This window comes from Aspergillus tubingensis, assembly GCF_013340325.1.
Source record: "Aspergillus tubingensis WU-2223L DNA, scaffold_8, whole genome shotgun sequence".
Classification (NCBI taxonomy): Eukaryota; Fungi; Ascomycota; class Eurotiomycetes; order Eurotiales; family Aspergillaceae; genus Aspergillus; species Aspergillus tubingensis.
Genome location: NW_023336282.1, coordinates 4,942,138 through 4,957,765, shown reverse-complemented (window position 1 = coordinate 4,957,765; position 15,628 = coordinate 4,942,138). Strand labels below are relative to the sequence as shown.

The 15,628-nt window shown below is 51.7% G+C and overlaps 4 protein-coding genes across 4 annotated transcripts; 2 read left to right on the top strand and 2 right to left on the bottom strand.

Annotated features, from left to right (window-relative positions):
• Positions 1-360: 360 nt before the first annotated feature.
• AtWU_07924 (putative pyruvate dehydrogenase complex, dihydrolipoamide acetyltransferase component) lies at positions 361-2,014 on the bottom strand (the record flags this gene model as incomplete). Its single annotated transcript, XM_035503033.1, has 4 exons — positions 361-1,422; positions 1,491-1,714; positions 1,780-1,829; positions 1,905-2,014. The coding sequence occupies 4 exons, from the start codon at positions 2,012-2,014 to the stop codon at positions 361-363; spliced, it is 1,446 nt and encodes a 481-aa protein (XP_035358926.1).
• A 410-nt stretch (positions 2,015-2,424) lies between these two features.
• Positions 2,425-8,595, top strand: AtWU_07923 (Arf family guanine nucleotide exchange factor SEC7; the record flags this gene model as incomplete). Its single annotated transcript, XM_035503032.1, has 4 exons — positions 2,425-4,194; positions 4,245-4,429; positions 4,480-8,196; positions 8,259-8,595. 4 exons carry the CDS (start codon positions 2,425-2,427, stop codon positions 8,593-8,595), a joined length of 6,009 nt encoding a protein of 2,002 aa, XP_035358925.1.
• A 357-nt stretch (positions 8,596-8,952) lies between these two features.
• Positions 8,953-9,807, bottom strand: AtWU_07922 (bifunctional precorrin-2 dehydrogenase/sirohydrochlorin ferrochelatase MET8; the record flags this gene model as incomplete). The annotated part of the gene is made up of 3 exons (XM_035503031.1): positions 8,953-9,082; positions 9,150-9,631; positions 9,712-9,807. The coding sequence occupies 3 exons, from the start codon at positions 9,805-9,807 to the stop codon at positions 8,953-8,955; spliced, it is 708 nt and encodes a 235-aa protein (XP_035358924.1).
• A 363-nt stretch (positions 9,808-10,170) lies between these two features.
• On the top strand, positions 10,171-11,918 carry AtWU_07921 (ribose phosphate diphosphokinase subunit PRS1; the record flags this gene model as incomplete). The annotated part of the gene is made up of 5 exons (XM_035503030.1): positions 10,171-10,429; positions 10,494-10,503; positions 10,556-10,676; positions 10,767-11,839; positions 11,888-11,918. 5 exons carry the CDS (start codon positions 10,171-10,173, stop codon positions 11,916-11,918), a joined length of 1,494 nt encoding a protein of 497 aa, XP_035358923.1.
• Positions 11,919-15,628: the final 3,710 nt, after the last annotated feature.

Sequence of the window (15,628 nt, the reverse complement as noted above, 5' to 3'; positions counted from 1 at the left end):
GCACTGGCGGCTACGCAACCCTTTTAAGTTGTTCCTGATGGATCTACCCAATTACTGCTTTGCACGGCCTAAATCTAGACAGGTTGTTGCATCTATCGAAAGGGGCTGGTTCAAGTATCAGGTACAACCTGTGCGGCCAATAACATGGTCCGAAACATCCTGCAAGGCTTAACATCATGGAAGTACGGAACATAGGAAATGCATTGAGAATATCTAGGCTGTACTTGACAGACCGTGACGGTCGTGAAAGGAGGAAACGTTCAATGATTTTAATACATATTACAACAAGGCCAAAAGAAACTCCGATCGTAGATAGCTAGTATACTGCGCCGGTCGGGGTTCCACAGTGTAGGGAGGAGCTTACAAAAGAAGCTCGAGGGGGTTCTCAACAACCTTCTTCAGCTCCTTGATCCACTCAGCACCGACAATACCGTCGACGACACGGTGGTCGAAGCTACCAGTGACGATGATCTGGTCATCCCACTCAACGGAGGTGCCCTCCTCAGTCTCGACGGGGACGGCAACCTTGCGGATGGTGCCAACAGCCAGGATACCGGCCTGAGGGGGGTTGATGACGGCGGCGAAGCGCTCAACAGCAGGGTTCATACCCATGTTGCTGATGGTGAAAGTGCCACCCTGGTACTCCTCGGGCTTGAGCTTGTTGTCGCGGGCGCGCTTGCCCAGGTCCTTAATCTGGTTGGAGATGCTGGACAGACCACGGCCCTCAACGCTCTTGACGATGGGGGTGATGAGGCCATTGGCGGTAGAGACGGCAACACTGACGTCGACGGTCTTGTGCTGACGGATGACGGTCTGGCCGTTCTCCTCATGCCAGCTGGAGTTGACGGTGGGGACCTTCATGAGGGCGACACCGCAGGCCTTGACGAGGAAGTCGTTGACGGAAAGCTTGTACTTGCCCTCGGAGGAAGCGTTCAGAGCCTGGCGAAGCTTGAGGAGCTTGCTCACAGACAGAGTGGTGGAGACGTAGAAGTGAGGGTTCTCGCGCACGGACTGCTGGAGGCGGCTAGCAATGGTCTTGCGCATGGAGGTCAGGGGGATGTCTTCGTAGGTAGGGCCGGCAGAAGCACTGGGCTTGTACTTCTCAACGTCCTCCTTAGTGATCTGGCCACCACGGCCGGTACCCTTGAGAGCCTTGATCGGCACACCCTTCTCCAAAGCCAGGGCCTTGGCAGCAGGGCTGATGGAAGGCTCACGGTCCAGACTGGGCTGGAGTTTCTCGCCGGAAGTCTCAGGCTCCACGGCAGCAGGGGCAGGCTCAGAAGCCGGGGCAGCCTCAGCGGCCTTGGACTCCTGCTTGCTCTCCTCAGCAGCAGGAGCAGCCTTCTCACCACCGGCATCCGCCAGGCTGAAAGCCTCGAAAGCGGCAACATCGACACCTTCCTCAACCAAAACAGCGATAGGCTAATGCAATAGCGGTCAGCAAAGGATTCGGTGGGGGCCAAAAACAGAGCAGAAGAGTTATCACATACAGAACCGACAGAGACGTCCTTCTCGCCAGTCTCCTTAAGAACCTTGGCCAGAACACCCTCTTCCTGGAACTCAAAGTCCATCTGGGCCTTATCGGTCTCGATCTCTACCAGGACATCACCGGGCTGCAGGGAATCACCGGCCTTCTTCTGCCAAGCTCCAATGTTTCCGGCGGACATGGTCGGCGACAAGGCCGGCATGCTGATGACAGTGTGGGGAGGGAAGGCTGCAGATCCAACATGTTAAAATCCGATCATCCACAAATCAAAGGCGACAAGAATAACGGCATACACTTGGAGGCATAAAAACGGGAAAGGGCGGACAGGGAAGGCAATTGAGATCTGAAAAGACACACAAGTATGATTAGCATGCTTCGTAGACAGCCAGGTGGTCTTCAACGAGGTGGTGCGACATACTGAGCGATGTCCTTGAATCTGTGAACAGTTTGCGGCCGCTTCAGGGAGAGGGCGCCTTTGGAGAGGAACATGGCGCTGGGAGCGCGCATCCGGACAGCAGAAGCAACCATGGCGCCCAAATGCTATATGTGATAGAGAAATAGACCCGAGACGGGAATGAGGGGATTAAATGGGATGAAAGGGGGAGCCGGAGACGTATCTGGCGGAATGAAAGGGCCCGTATCAGAGGAGTTGAGAACTGCAGCTCCAGGAACTTTTCTGTTGAGCTTCCCGGTGAGCGATCGGAATAGACTCGCCGGGCGCCGCCGTGGCCTGATTATGTCAGCGCGGCGGGTGTGGCCCCTAGCGGCAGCCGTACATTCTCCCCGTCCGCGGAGTGAACACGCATCAGTTCCCCAGCGTCCAGGAGGCTAGAGGGCCCTTTCTCTCAGACCTGCATATACCCCTTTAGTTGCTTTTCAGTCCCATGTGGACCCCTCGTCTGCCTAATTCCCAACACTCCGGACGGAGTCTTGCATAAATGGCGGAAGTCGAGAATGGCTCTGTGAACGAGCCACCAACCCAAACATCTACAACCCTGCCGCCGGTAGACAACAAGGAGGATGTTGCCGGCGATGTCCTAGCGCATACGGAATCACCTGTCGACGGAGATAAACCCGCACTACCGGAGGTTTCGGATAGCCAAGGAATTGATGCTCAGGGATCAGAGGAGGCTCATTCATCACCAGAACAATTGAAAACTGCTGAAAATACAGAGTCGCCGGATCAAGCCCCAAGCTCTCCGGAGGGAGCCGTCGCATCATCAGAACCCAAGGCTGACACCGAGCCTGAGTCGACCTCGAAGCCCGATACACAGGACCAATCTGCGGACACATCACCGGTAGTTCCGGCTGTCAACGTTGAAGAGGAATCTTCGGCTGACAAGCAAGATGTTGCTTCCATCCCGCATCAAGATGAGATTCCCTCCGATTCACGCATGCGCTCCGATTCAAGATCGACGACAGCTACATTTGCAACACATCGCTCGGTCACGGTCAGCTCTACCGTTTTTATTGTGACGGCGTTGGATACAATCGGCGCGTCTAAGGAAGCGCGGAGAAGCAAAGAACTTGAGGATGCTGTGAAGAGTGCCCTCGCAAACGTCAAACAGTCGGATGGCCAGCCCATTGACCCTGAGCTTATATTCCGCCCTCTGCAGCTGGCCACGAAAACCTTCAGTATTCCTCTACAGGTCACGGCCCTCGATTGCATCGGAAAATTGATAACCTACTCATACTTCGCCTTCCCTTCATCTCAAGATGGGAAGACGCCAGAGTCGGAGGCCAACCCTGAACAGCCACCCCTGATTGAGCGAGCGATTGATGCGATCTGCGACTGCTTTGAGAACGAAGCCACACCCGTTGAGATTCAACAACAAATCATAAAGTCACTCCTTGCGGCAGTTCTGAACGACAAGATTGTCGTGCATGGAGCAGGTCTCCTGAAGGCTGTCCGCCAGATTTACAACATCTTCATCTACTCCAAATCATCTCAGAATCAGCAAATCGCCCAAGGGTCCTTGACACAGATGGTCAGCACTGTATTTGATAGGGTCCAGGTACGGTTGGACCTGAAAGAGCTACGTTTGCGCGATGGCGAGAAAGGGCAGACAGGCTCTTCGGATGCTGTGACTCTAGAAACAGCCGAGACACCACAAGCAACGGAAGATGATCACGACTCAGATGCCCCGTCTGCCGTAGCCTCCGACCAGCCTGTCACGAAGGAGCCCGTGGAGAAATTGACGTTGCAAAGTTTCGAGTCGAACAAGGATGTGACCTCGGTCAACGATAATGCTCCCACGATGGTTACTCGTGCCAGAGGCAATCAGAGATCTGCTCGGTCAATGTCTGCAGCCTCAGCAGAGGACATTGACGGCACTTCCGATGATGATGAAGACGAAATATATGTCAAAGACGCATTTTTGGTTTTCAGGGCACTCTGCAAGCTGAGCCACAAAATATTGAGCCATGATCAGCAGCAAGATCTCAAGTCTCAGAACATGAGGTCAAAATTGCTCTCATTGCACCTTATTCATTACCTCATCAACAATCACGTTGTGACCTTTACATCTCCCCTCCTGACCATAAAAAATAGCTCCAACAGCCCGGATGCTATGACACTACTACAAGCTGTCCGGCCTCACTTGTGCTTAAGTCTGAGTCGGAATGGGTCTAGCTCTGTGCCTAGAGTGTTCGAAGTTTGCTGTGAGATATTTTGGCTAATGCTGAAGGATATGAGAGTGATGATGAAGGTTAGTATGCTTTATGGACTTATCACGCGAGTCGATCTAACAGCCAGCAGAAAGAACTTGAGGTTTTCCTAAAAGAGATATACTTGACTATTCTCGAAAAGCGCAATTCTCCCCTTTTCCAGAAACAGTACTTCATGGAAATTTTGGAGCGATTGGCAGGCGATCCGCGCGCCTTGGTGGAAATGTACCTCAACTATGACTGCGACAGAACCGCGTTGGAAAATATTTTCCAAAAGTACGTCATAATTTCATTATTTTGCAGTCCGACTTCTGACCATTCTCCAGTGTTATTGAGCAGTTGTCACGGTATGCAAGTATACCAGTCACAGTCACCGCTTTCCAGCAACAACAGTATCAGGAGCATCATGTCAAGGTTTCGACTCTCGGTAACGACTGGCATCAACGGGGAACCCTACCGCCCAACCTTACCACAGCTAGCGTAGCCAATGTTCATCAGCCAAACCTACAGCATGTGCCCCCTGATTATATATTGAAGAATCAGGCGGTCGAGTGCCTGGTGGAAATCCTTCAGTCATTAGACAACTGGGCTTCCCAGCGTTTGGTCGATCAAGCGGCGCCAGTTCTCAACTCCTCTTCTCAGAAGTCAATCGACAATCCTAGGGATTCAATGGAAACGACTGCCGCTACCTATCTTTCTTCTCCGAGGATCGAAAGCACCGACGGCAGTACCACACCTGTGGCGGAGGACGACCCGAGCCAGATTGAGAAGGTCAAGCAAAGAAAGATCGCCTTCACCAACGCCATCCAACAGTTCAACTTCAAGGCCAAGCGGGGAATCAAGCTCTTTATCAAAGATGGCTTTGTACGTTCCAGTTCACCGGAGGACATTGCCGCGTTCTTGTTCCGGAATGAACGGTTGGATAAAGCCATGATTGGTGAGTATCTCGGTGAAGGAGAGACTGAGAATATCGCCATCATGCATGCTTTCGTTGATATGATGGAGTTTTCGAAGCGGCGCTTCGTCGATGCTCTGCGTCAATTCCTACAGCACTTCCGCTTGCCAGGAGAGGCACAGAAGATCGATCGCTTCATGCTCAAGTTTGCAGAGCGCTACGTAACGCAGAATCCGAACGCATTTGCCAACGCGGATACGGCCTACGTTCTTGCTTACTCCGTCATCATGCTCAACACCGATCAGCATAGTGCCAAGATCAAGGGCCGCCGCATGACGAAGGAAGATTTCATCAAGAACAACAGAGGTATCAATGATAACCAGGATTTGCCTGATGATTATCTTGGTTCCATCTACGACGAAATCGCAAACAATGAAATTGTGTTGGATACTGAGAGAGAACATGCTGCCAATCTTGGCATTCCGACGTCTGCACCCAGCGGTGGCCTCGCGTCCAGGGCTGGACAAGTTTTTGCAACGGTGGGACGCGATATCCAAGGTGAAAAGTACGCGCAGGCTTCTGAGGAAATGGCAAACAAGACCGAGCAGCTTTATCGTAGTCTGATACGGGCTCAGCGGAAAACAGCTGTCAAGGAAGCTCTCTCACGCTTCATTCCGGCAACCTCTGTCCAACATGTTGGCTCCATGTTCAATGTCACCTGGATGTCTTTCCTTTCTGGCTTGTCTGCTCCGATGCAGGACACCCAATACCTCGAAATCATCCGACTTTGCATGGGAGGTATGAAGCTGGCTATACGCATCAGTTGCGCGTTCGAACTTGAGACCCCGCGGGTCGCGTTTGTGACCGCCTTGGCCAAGTTTACCAACTTGGGCAACGTCAGGGAGATGGTAGCAAAGAACGTGGAGGCGTTGAAAGCCTTGCTTGACGTCGCTCTTACGGAAGGAAACCATCTCAAGGGCTCTTGGAGAGAGATTCTCACCTGCGTCAGTCAACTCGACCGTCTTCAGCTCCTCACCGATGGTGTGGATGAAGGTTCCCTGCCTGATGTCTCTCGAGCTCGCATCGTGACTCAGCCATCCACGGACGGATCTCGGAAGTCGATGCAAGCATCAAGACGGCCTCGCCCCCGATCTATCAACGGACCTACAGCTTTCCGTACCGAGGTTGCAATGGAGAGTCGATCTGCAGAAATGATAAGGGGAGTGGACCGCATCTTCACCAATACGGCCAATCTCTCCCACGAGGCCATCATCGATTTCATTAAGGCCCTCAGCGAGGTCAGCTGGCAAGAGATCCAATCGTCTGGGCAAACTGAATCTCCTCGGACGTATAGCCTGCAGAAACTGGTAGAAATCAGTTACTACAACATGACTAGAGTCAGGATAGAATGGTCAAAGATTTGGGAGGTCCTCGGACAGCACTTCAATCATGTGGGTTGCCATTCAAATACCACAGTGGTCTTCTTCGCTCTTGATTCGCTTCGCCAACTTTCGATGCGCTTTATGGAGATTGAGGAGCTGCCAGGTTTCAAGTTCCAAAAGGACTTCCTCAAGCCATTTGAACATGTTATGGCGAACAGCAACGCTGTCACTGTCAAGGATATGATTCTTCGTTGTCTCATCCAGATGATCCAGGCACGTGGTGACAATATTCGCTCAGGTTGGAAAACTATGTTTGGCGTCTTTACGGTTGCTGCTCGCGAGCCGTATGAAGGCATTGTCAACATGGCTTTCGAGCATGTGACCCAGATCTACAACACCCGCTTTGGAGTCGTTATAACACAGGGTGCCTTCCCTGACCTCGTTGTCTGCCTCACTGAATTTTCCAAAAACTCAAAGTTCCAGAAGAAGTCGTTGCAGGCAATTGAGACCTTGAAGTCTACTGTTACGAAAATGCTGAGGACGCCAGAGTGCCCGCTGTCTCACCGTGGTGCATCACCGGAGGGCTTCCATGAAGATGCTACCAACCTTTCCCAGCAGCTCACCCGTCAGTCCAAGGAGGAGCAGTTTTGGTACCCGATCTTGATCGCATTCCAAGATGTTCTGATGACTGGTGACGATCTTGAAGTCCGGTCACAAGCGTTGACGTATCTCTTTGAGACATTGATCCGTCATGGCGGCGAATTCCCGCAAGAATTCTGGGATGTACTTTGGAGGCAGCTCCTCTATCCTATCTTCGTGGTGCTACAGTCCAAATCGGAAATGTCTAAGGTGCCCAATCATGAAGAGCTTTCTGTGTGGCTGTCAACCACCATGATCCAGGCACTGCGGAACATGATTACTCTGTTCACCCATTACTTCGACGCATTGGAGTACATGCTCGGTCGGATTCTTGAGCTCCTCACTTTGTGCATCTGTCAGGAGAATGATACGATTGCACGGATTGGTAGCAACTGTTTGCAGCAGCTAATCTTGCAAAACGTTACCAAATTCCAGCTGGAACACTGGAAGAAGGTCGTTGGCGCTTTTGTCGAGCTATTCAGCAAGACTACAGCTTACGAGTTGTTTACTGCTGCTGCGTCCATCTCTTCAAAATCGCCTGGCTCGCTGAAACCTGCAAATGGAGAATCAGCCTCGAATGAAGAGTCGGGACAAGAGTCTTCCGAAACCGCATCCGATCAGGAACACGTTGCTGAAGCGCAAAAGGCCAACGGAACGCAAAATGTGACCTCTGAGCACGAAGAGGGTGACATGCCTGCGGCCTCAACTCCTGCATTGGAGGATTACAGACCTCAGGCAGATGCCCAGCAACAGCCGGCCGCAGTTACCGTGGCTCGACGCCGGTTCTTCAACCGTATCATAACCAATTGTGTGCTCCAGCTGCTCATGATCGAGACTGTCCATGAACTTTTTTCAAATGATAAAGTCTACGCCCAGATTCCCAGTCACGAGCTGCTTCGCCTGATGGGTTTGCTGAAGAAGAGTTATCAATTCGCGAAGAAGTTCAACGAGGACAAGGAATTGCGGATGCAGCTTTGGCGTCAAGGGTTCATGAAGCAACCTCCCAACCTCCTCAAACAGGAGAGTGGAAGCGCCGCCACATATGTCCACATCCTCTTCCGAATGTATCACGATGAAAGAGAGGAGCGGAGAAGCAGCCGTGCTGAAACAGAGGCGGCTTTGATTCCGTAAGTTTTCCAACCGATCAAGTGATCTAGGCTTTGTTACTAACCAGTCATCTTTGCGCCAGACTCTGTGCGGATATAATTCGCAGCTTCGTCCGTCTTGATGAAGACTCTCAGCATCGTAACGTGGTTGCCTGGCGTCCAGTTGTTGTGGATGTCCTCGAAGGCTACACCAACTTCCCTTCAGACGGCTTCGACAAGCACATTGGGACTTTCTACCCACTAGCCGTTGATCTCTTGGCTCGTGACCTGAACCCCGAGATTCGGATTTCGCTCCAATCCTTGCTGCGCCGAATCGGTGAGGCGAAACTAGGTATACCTGTCGGCCAAACATCTCTGCAGTCTGGTCACAGGAACTCTGTGTCGAGTCAGTACTCCCGCAAACACAGCGGGGGACACTAGACGAGAAGACCAGTGCTTGAGTGTTTTGTGTTGATGTTGTTCTTTTCACTATTCGTTTTGCGCTTTTCTTGGATATCCTCCCCTACAGGACCGTAGGGCTTTTTATCAATCTGGAGGAGTATTGAATGTAGACCTAGCACAGCATTGCATCATTTTCAATTATTACCCTTCAAGGCTGTCCATTCCAATGGGCTTATATTCTATGTACAAAATAGCAAATATCATGGGAGCATTTCCGTTAATGATAGGTCTGAGTCACTGAGCGATCATTGATAAACTGGCATGTGTGAGCTGTCGTAGGTTTCACAAAGCCATCATCAGTTATAGTGCTACAAGGTCTCTACTGAGTGGTTTCGGTCAAGAGGACCGAACTTCATTCAGGGTCGGGATCTTCCCGGATGCGTAATGGGCTAAAAGACCGTCCATGTCACTGTCGTCCATCTGAACAAGATCCTCTAAGCTCCATGACTCGCAAACTCCAGACATCCTATATTATCGATCAGCGGGGGGGAGGTCATCGTACCGAGCGCATGGCGAGATTGGGAGAAGCGTACCACTTCATTCGTTTCGGGCCTTGGTCAGGATTTGGGGCGACATCCCTCAGCTTCCTCCGCAGCTTACCAACGTTGTCTATAGCTGCGCCCATATTGTCGGGGAGGGTTTCCGCTATCTTCTTGCGAACAATGCTGGCCAATTTAGGTCCGTTTCCATTGGTACTGACCATGACCTGCAATGGCCCATCGCGATGGACGCTACCAAAGTAAAAATCACATTCCGACGGTACATCAGCTATGTTTGCAGGGATACGCTTCTCCTTGCAGAGCTTCCAGACCTGTGTCGAGGCTTCTGGGTCATCAATGGCACAGAGTACCATATCTGCGCCGTCCAGATCGGCAGCCTCAAAGTTCCTATCGATGTGATTAACTTGTCCCTCTGCTACCCTGAATGCCACTTCATCATTGAGGCCGGAGGTAGGACAGACAACGGTTACTTTGGCATCGGCATTGAGGGCGTGGAGGATGCGACCTGCAGCCACCTGAGGCGGAATCCTCGGTAAGCAACAATTATATATTGTAAAAGAGTCAGGATAAACGGTCTAAGCAAGGGGAAGCTCACTTCTCCACCACCGACAACTAAAACATGTTTCGCTTTCGCCTGCCAGGCGACTATGAGGGAGCCTCCTCCTTGCACGGGAGGGAATTTGTGTGCCATGATCGAACAATGTGCAGGTCAACTCACTTGACCGCGGGGTTACAGGGGAGCTTATCTTTGGGCTCCGAGGGTTTGGAAGAAGTGGGGGGAGCTCTGCTACGGGGAGCCACAGGCACCCAAGCTGCTTTCGTTTTCGAACCTCCACTTGAATTTTTTCCCGACGAGAAAACTCCGGACTAATTTTCTTTTTCTTTCATTTCCCTCCCCTTCCCTCCACTTCCCTTCCCTTTTTTTCTCCCTTTTCCTTTCGTTTCCCTCCTTGCTTCCCTCCCTTCGGGCGCTTGAGATGATCTTGCTGCCTACCTTGTCTTCTCTTCCCTCTTGATCAATGGTCTATGTCTTTTAATTCATCTCAATCCTAAGATGCGGGGAGTACAGATCTTCTCGGGGACATCCCACCCCCTTCTGGCTGAAACGATTTGTGAACGCCTGGGGACCCAGCCGGCTCGTGCCGATCTTGGAAAATTCAGCAATGGCGAGACCAGCGTAAACATTGGGGTGTCGGTGCGTAACCAAGATGTCTACATCGTCCAGAGCGGCAGCGGAAAGATCAATGACAGTGTCATGGAACTCTTGATTATGATCTCCGCCTGCAAGGGCGGGTCCGCAAAATCTATCACAGGTATGTGCGGATATACTTCCCGCCAATCCATTGTCGTTGACTGACGCATACTTCTTACTTCCAGCGGTCATGCCGTATGCTTTTACTTGACTCCATGGCTGCACGTCTGATGCTGACACAAACGAGGTACTTCCCGTACTCCCGCCAGTCTAAGAAGAAGAGCCACCGTGGTGCCATCACTGCCCGCATGTTGGCTAACCTTCTCTCGATCGCTGGGGTGGACCATGTGATAACTTTGGATCTGCATGTGAGTCACAAGGCGATCTGTCTGTTGCGCTGGTTTCGCAAATGCTTTATTGCGTGGCATGGATGGAGTTCTTATGAACGTGATCGCTAGGCATCCCAAATGCAGGGCTTCTTCGGAAAACCCGTGGATAACCTGTTCGCCGAGCCCTTCATCGCCCGCTGGATTCGTATGAACGTACCGGGTTGGCGCGAGGCTGTTGTGGTCAGCAAGAATGCAGGAGGCACCAAGCGTGTCACCTCGCTAGCAGACACACTCAAACTCAACTTTGGCATCGTCACGACTGATAGGAGACGTCCGAAAGTACCCCTCGGTATGGCGGACAGTACTGTCTTTTTCGATTCTATCGAGGAAGAGAACACTCCCGTCGCCAAGGACAAGGATCAAGACCCTTTCACTCTCCACCTCCAAAGTGGAAGTAGTGAGTGCAGTCAATCCGACGATGCCAGGGGCGAGCCAAACAGCAACATGGAGTCTCTCGTAGCGGCAAACTACTTGCGTCCTGAAACCCCATCAGGCGCTCGTCGTCCTTCGGAGTTGGAAGCTGCACATGAGTATACTGATGTGCGGGTGCGCGAGGTCATCACTGGGCGGCTCGTGCAAGGTCACCTTGTTGACGACGACTACCCGTCAACCGGTCCTACTTCACATCCCGCTTCAGGGGAAACAACCCCGGGGCAGAGTGCCAGCCGTGATGAGCCCGAGGTCCCAGACTCAATGGTGAACTCTCTCATATCCAACACTTCTTCCCTTCCAGGCGACCATGCTCTAGGTGGCTCATTCGATGCTGCCGAATCTTCAGACGAAGAGGGCAGCAGCGGAAAGCACGTTGAGCAAGAAAAGACTATTACCTTGGTTGGCGACGTCCGTGATCGGACTGTGTTCCTTGTCGATGATATGATCGACAAGAGTAAATCCTGGACTGCCGCAGCAGAAACTGTAGTGAAGAAGGGCGGCGCCAAGAAGGTATACTGCATTGCCACCCATGGCCTTTTCACGGAGGAATCCCTCGAACAGATGGAAGCCTGTGAGTCGATCGACCACATTGTCGTCACGAATAGCTTCCCTGTTCCACCGCAGGTGGTGAAGAGGTCAAAGAAGTTGATTGTCATTGATATTTCGAGTCTTCTGGCCGAAAGCATCAGACGCCATCATTACGGTGAAAGGTTAGTCGCCTTCCATTTGGATACAGGATGATTGCTAATCTGTCCAAGTGTTTCGGCGTTGTTCCACCTTACTGACTGATTCGGGGTTGTCAATTGGCCTCAGCCTTCGGCATCCGAAGGGTCCTGGCGCTCCTTGCCTTCCCTTCTCTTCCAACTTCCCTCCCGAGTATCCCTGGCAGCACTATAACAAGCCCGGAGATCGGTAAGATGATGACTAAAGACAGTGACGAGTAAAATTGATGACTTCTTCCTTATTCCGTACAGCGCATGGCAACTTTCCTTGCTTCGATTTATGTGTCGCAAGCATCATCTTATGTGATGATAACATCATGATACCTTTTCTCACTCACAACTCATGACTGAAGCTAAATTCAACCATACGGTGTGGTCATGCGACGGCTGTACATCTCAGCCAGCTACACGCCGATTATGAAGACTAGCTCTACTGTCGAATCTATCAGGACAGGGCCCGGAACCCTAGTCTCATTAGCCATTGCGATCAAGGCTGTCATTTTCCCTTGTCATTTCTGCTTTCTGCGTAGGTGCGCTCAGGCCGGTCAATTTACAATGGCACGGAAATTGAGGAAAACGTCACAACTTTACACCAGCGATGCAGTCCACTCTGGGTACTGCAAGAGCATCTTGTTGGAAAGGAGATCTGTCTCTGGACCTAATTCACAGGATGTTCTTAACGGAGCGTTGGGAGATCAATTGTCCAATCTTGTCCGGCCCATTATCTTTTCATGCCATTCGGTGTGTGACGGTAGTGGTGCTGTACAAGGTTGGCCGAGGAATGAAGGCATCAGTTTCTTGGATTTACGTCCTGCGGCCTTGGCCAGTGGAACTGATGCAAGAGAACATCTCGGACATTACAGTATACGTTAAGTGTAGTCGTTTAGCATGTACAGGTTTTTGAATATTACAATTTTGGCTTCCACATTTGTCATGAATCGATCTATTGTGGCGTGATAGTTTCGACTGTCCGCCAGCTCAGCTCCAACGCTTCCCAGGATGGGATGTCTGTATCCTTCGGGTGGAACTTACTCGAGGTTCGGCATCGTTCTAACAGGTTTGGGAGCAAAAGGAGATCTAGCCTATAGTCTCAGTAGTTTGGCTTGACAGGAGCCAGCTGAAAGACGCCTCGCACTTGTCTTCATTCAATGGCTGGCTATCAAAGGTCGTACAGCGGAACCGCCGGACAGCTGCCCGGTTCCAGTCAGTGGATATGTTCCGTATCCTTGATGATCTGGTTTAATGACAATAATAGCGGTGTGCATGAGGCCGAGTGCTGAGCGCACAACTTGTACATCTTGGTTGGTGGCAGCATTCACTGTCTGCTGCACTTGACACCGGTACCTTCTGCTAGCCGAAATGGTGATGGATGGTATCCTATGCTGATGACACCTTCCGGAAGCATTGAAAGAGGCCCCGACATGTAAACTTTGACTAATTGGCAATTGCGTGCAGACATTAGCTACGGCAGGTCAATTAAACTCTCCCCGGCCATTCGTACGTGATATCACAATCGTGGGAAAGAATGCCGTTGTTCTAGCCCGGTCGAACATGGGTCCTAAACAGCTCGTTTACAGGCGCCACCGCAGGACTACACATTTGGCAGGTCATCGAACAAATGGTGTTTGTGAAAAACTCGATGGCTGTGGGGGCGGCGCTCTTCCGGCCCTGATGATAGGAAGGTAACAAAAAGACGTATCGAGAAGCCAAAAGTACCTTGCGTCACCGGAACCGGGCTACGCAGCTCGAAGCCCAGCACCATGGGAGACCAAGTGGTCCTAGGGGCAACACTAGTAGGGACCGAAGCGCACCGGACCAGAAATATGCCCGGGAGCCACTCCCGGTAGATCAGGGAAGCGTGCAGCCAAATGTTCGAGTTTCGACTAGGGACAAATTCACCATTACCTGATTGAGAAGAAAAGCGGATGCTGTCCCCTCTGAACCCGTGAAACTAACTCAACCATTCGGAGCACCAATGCCAGTCCGGCGATATACCACCCTATTGCATTCTGGTGTTTATTGGCCCCCGACAGGGGTACCCATGGACCACGAACCGTGGAGCGCGACATGGACGACTCGGGTGTTTTACACACGCCGCACCTTTCATCCCGCGGCGTGGCTCTTCAAACATCCCCCGGGAGTTATCAGCAGGGAGCCCAGTGCTTCCGACCCAGGCTTATGCTGTGCGAAGGTTATGTAACAGTCACACATCTCACGACAGATGACAACTGCCAGCCATGTGCGTAAGAATTGGCCTGAGCGCCGGGCCGAATTGCGAGCCAGTCTCATGCTTGAATAAGGAGCATAAGAGGAGAAAGCTCGGGGCACTTGACGCACCGCGTGCCCATCCAGTTCATTGGCATTCAGACGCCTAGTGAATCTAGGTGCGAGCGCCCCGGAGATGTCAACTTGGAGCGACGGGCGCCTGTGATTTGCCGCGGCAATTTGAATTTACTCCTTAGCACCAGCCGGCTCTCCGACTAGATCCAGCGCCAAAGCATTTAGCTCCTCCAAATGGAGCGGACCCCTGGCATTCAGCGACTCAGTTGGAGGGATCGACGCGTCCGACTAATTTTGGTGAGCGGAGGATTTCCCGCAGGTCAACTATCCTCCGGGCCTCGCTTGAAAGTGAGGAAATTAGCAAGCGATGACGGTTTGAGAAACAGGCCAGCCGCAACGGACAAAAGTACGTGCTTGCAGGATTGGCAGACCCGTTCCTGTCACACCAGACAGAGTTTTTCTTCTGTCCTTTTCCTTGTCTTTCTATACCTCAGCTTGCCATTCCCGAAATTCCTGTGCCACTTTGAAGGTTAGTGGGCTAGTGGCTGAAATAACCTTAGAGGTATCGCTGGATACTGGACAATCCCTTCAGCAAGCCACTCCAAAACGTACCTGGTTGGCGGGCCCGCGGGTCCTCTGCAAATGCCCGGAGCGATCGGCCACGGATCAGCAAGGAGCCCGAGAAGGTAGAGACTAATTCATCAAAGAATTTAGTTGGCTGGGAAGTCTTTACCTCCAACGCCCGGAACGTTCTCTGCATCGTACATTGAGGGGGGTTGCAGGTAGAGTCAAGGATATGCAGACGGAAGGACGGGTGCAGGAGTAGAAGGTACGAAGGGGGGTATGAATGAAAGGACGATGCGATGCAGATCTTGGCTTGAAGGCGAAAAGATATGCCTGTGTACTTGTTGTTTGTCCGGTCGGGGAATCCCTGCTGGTGATGGTGGATCGACTGTAAGAGGATGTCGATGTGTGCTTCTGTCGTCGGCCGTGAGAGGAGTCGAAATGACAGAAAAGACACTGTCAACTTGACAACCGGAGCAGCTCGGTGATGTTACAAGATCAAACAAGTTGGTAGAAGCTCAGCAGATGGGGCATCCTGATCAGATAGACCGGAGATGAGCTGGTCTTCATGGACGACACTAAGATAGTCCGGCTTTCCCAAATCGGCTGGGCATGACGTTTCTGAAAATTCAGAGTGACAAACAGGGATACTTTTTTCTGACTGAACTGACAGAGACCTGTCTATCATTCCCCAAATATTCTCTTGGGACGTGCCCCATCCTCTACCAACCTGGTGGGAACTGGAAAATCGTCCGTCTCTGTCTCTGTACAACTAGAGACTGGGAAAGATGGAGATCAAGGGTGGAGATGAGGAGATTTGTCACAACAAAGGTAACAACCCATTTTCAGAATGGGGACTTTCTTGATGCTCCATCAGGATGGCCGATGCTCTCGAGAACCAGGATAGACACAATAAACAGCGTCGGGGCAGAT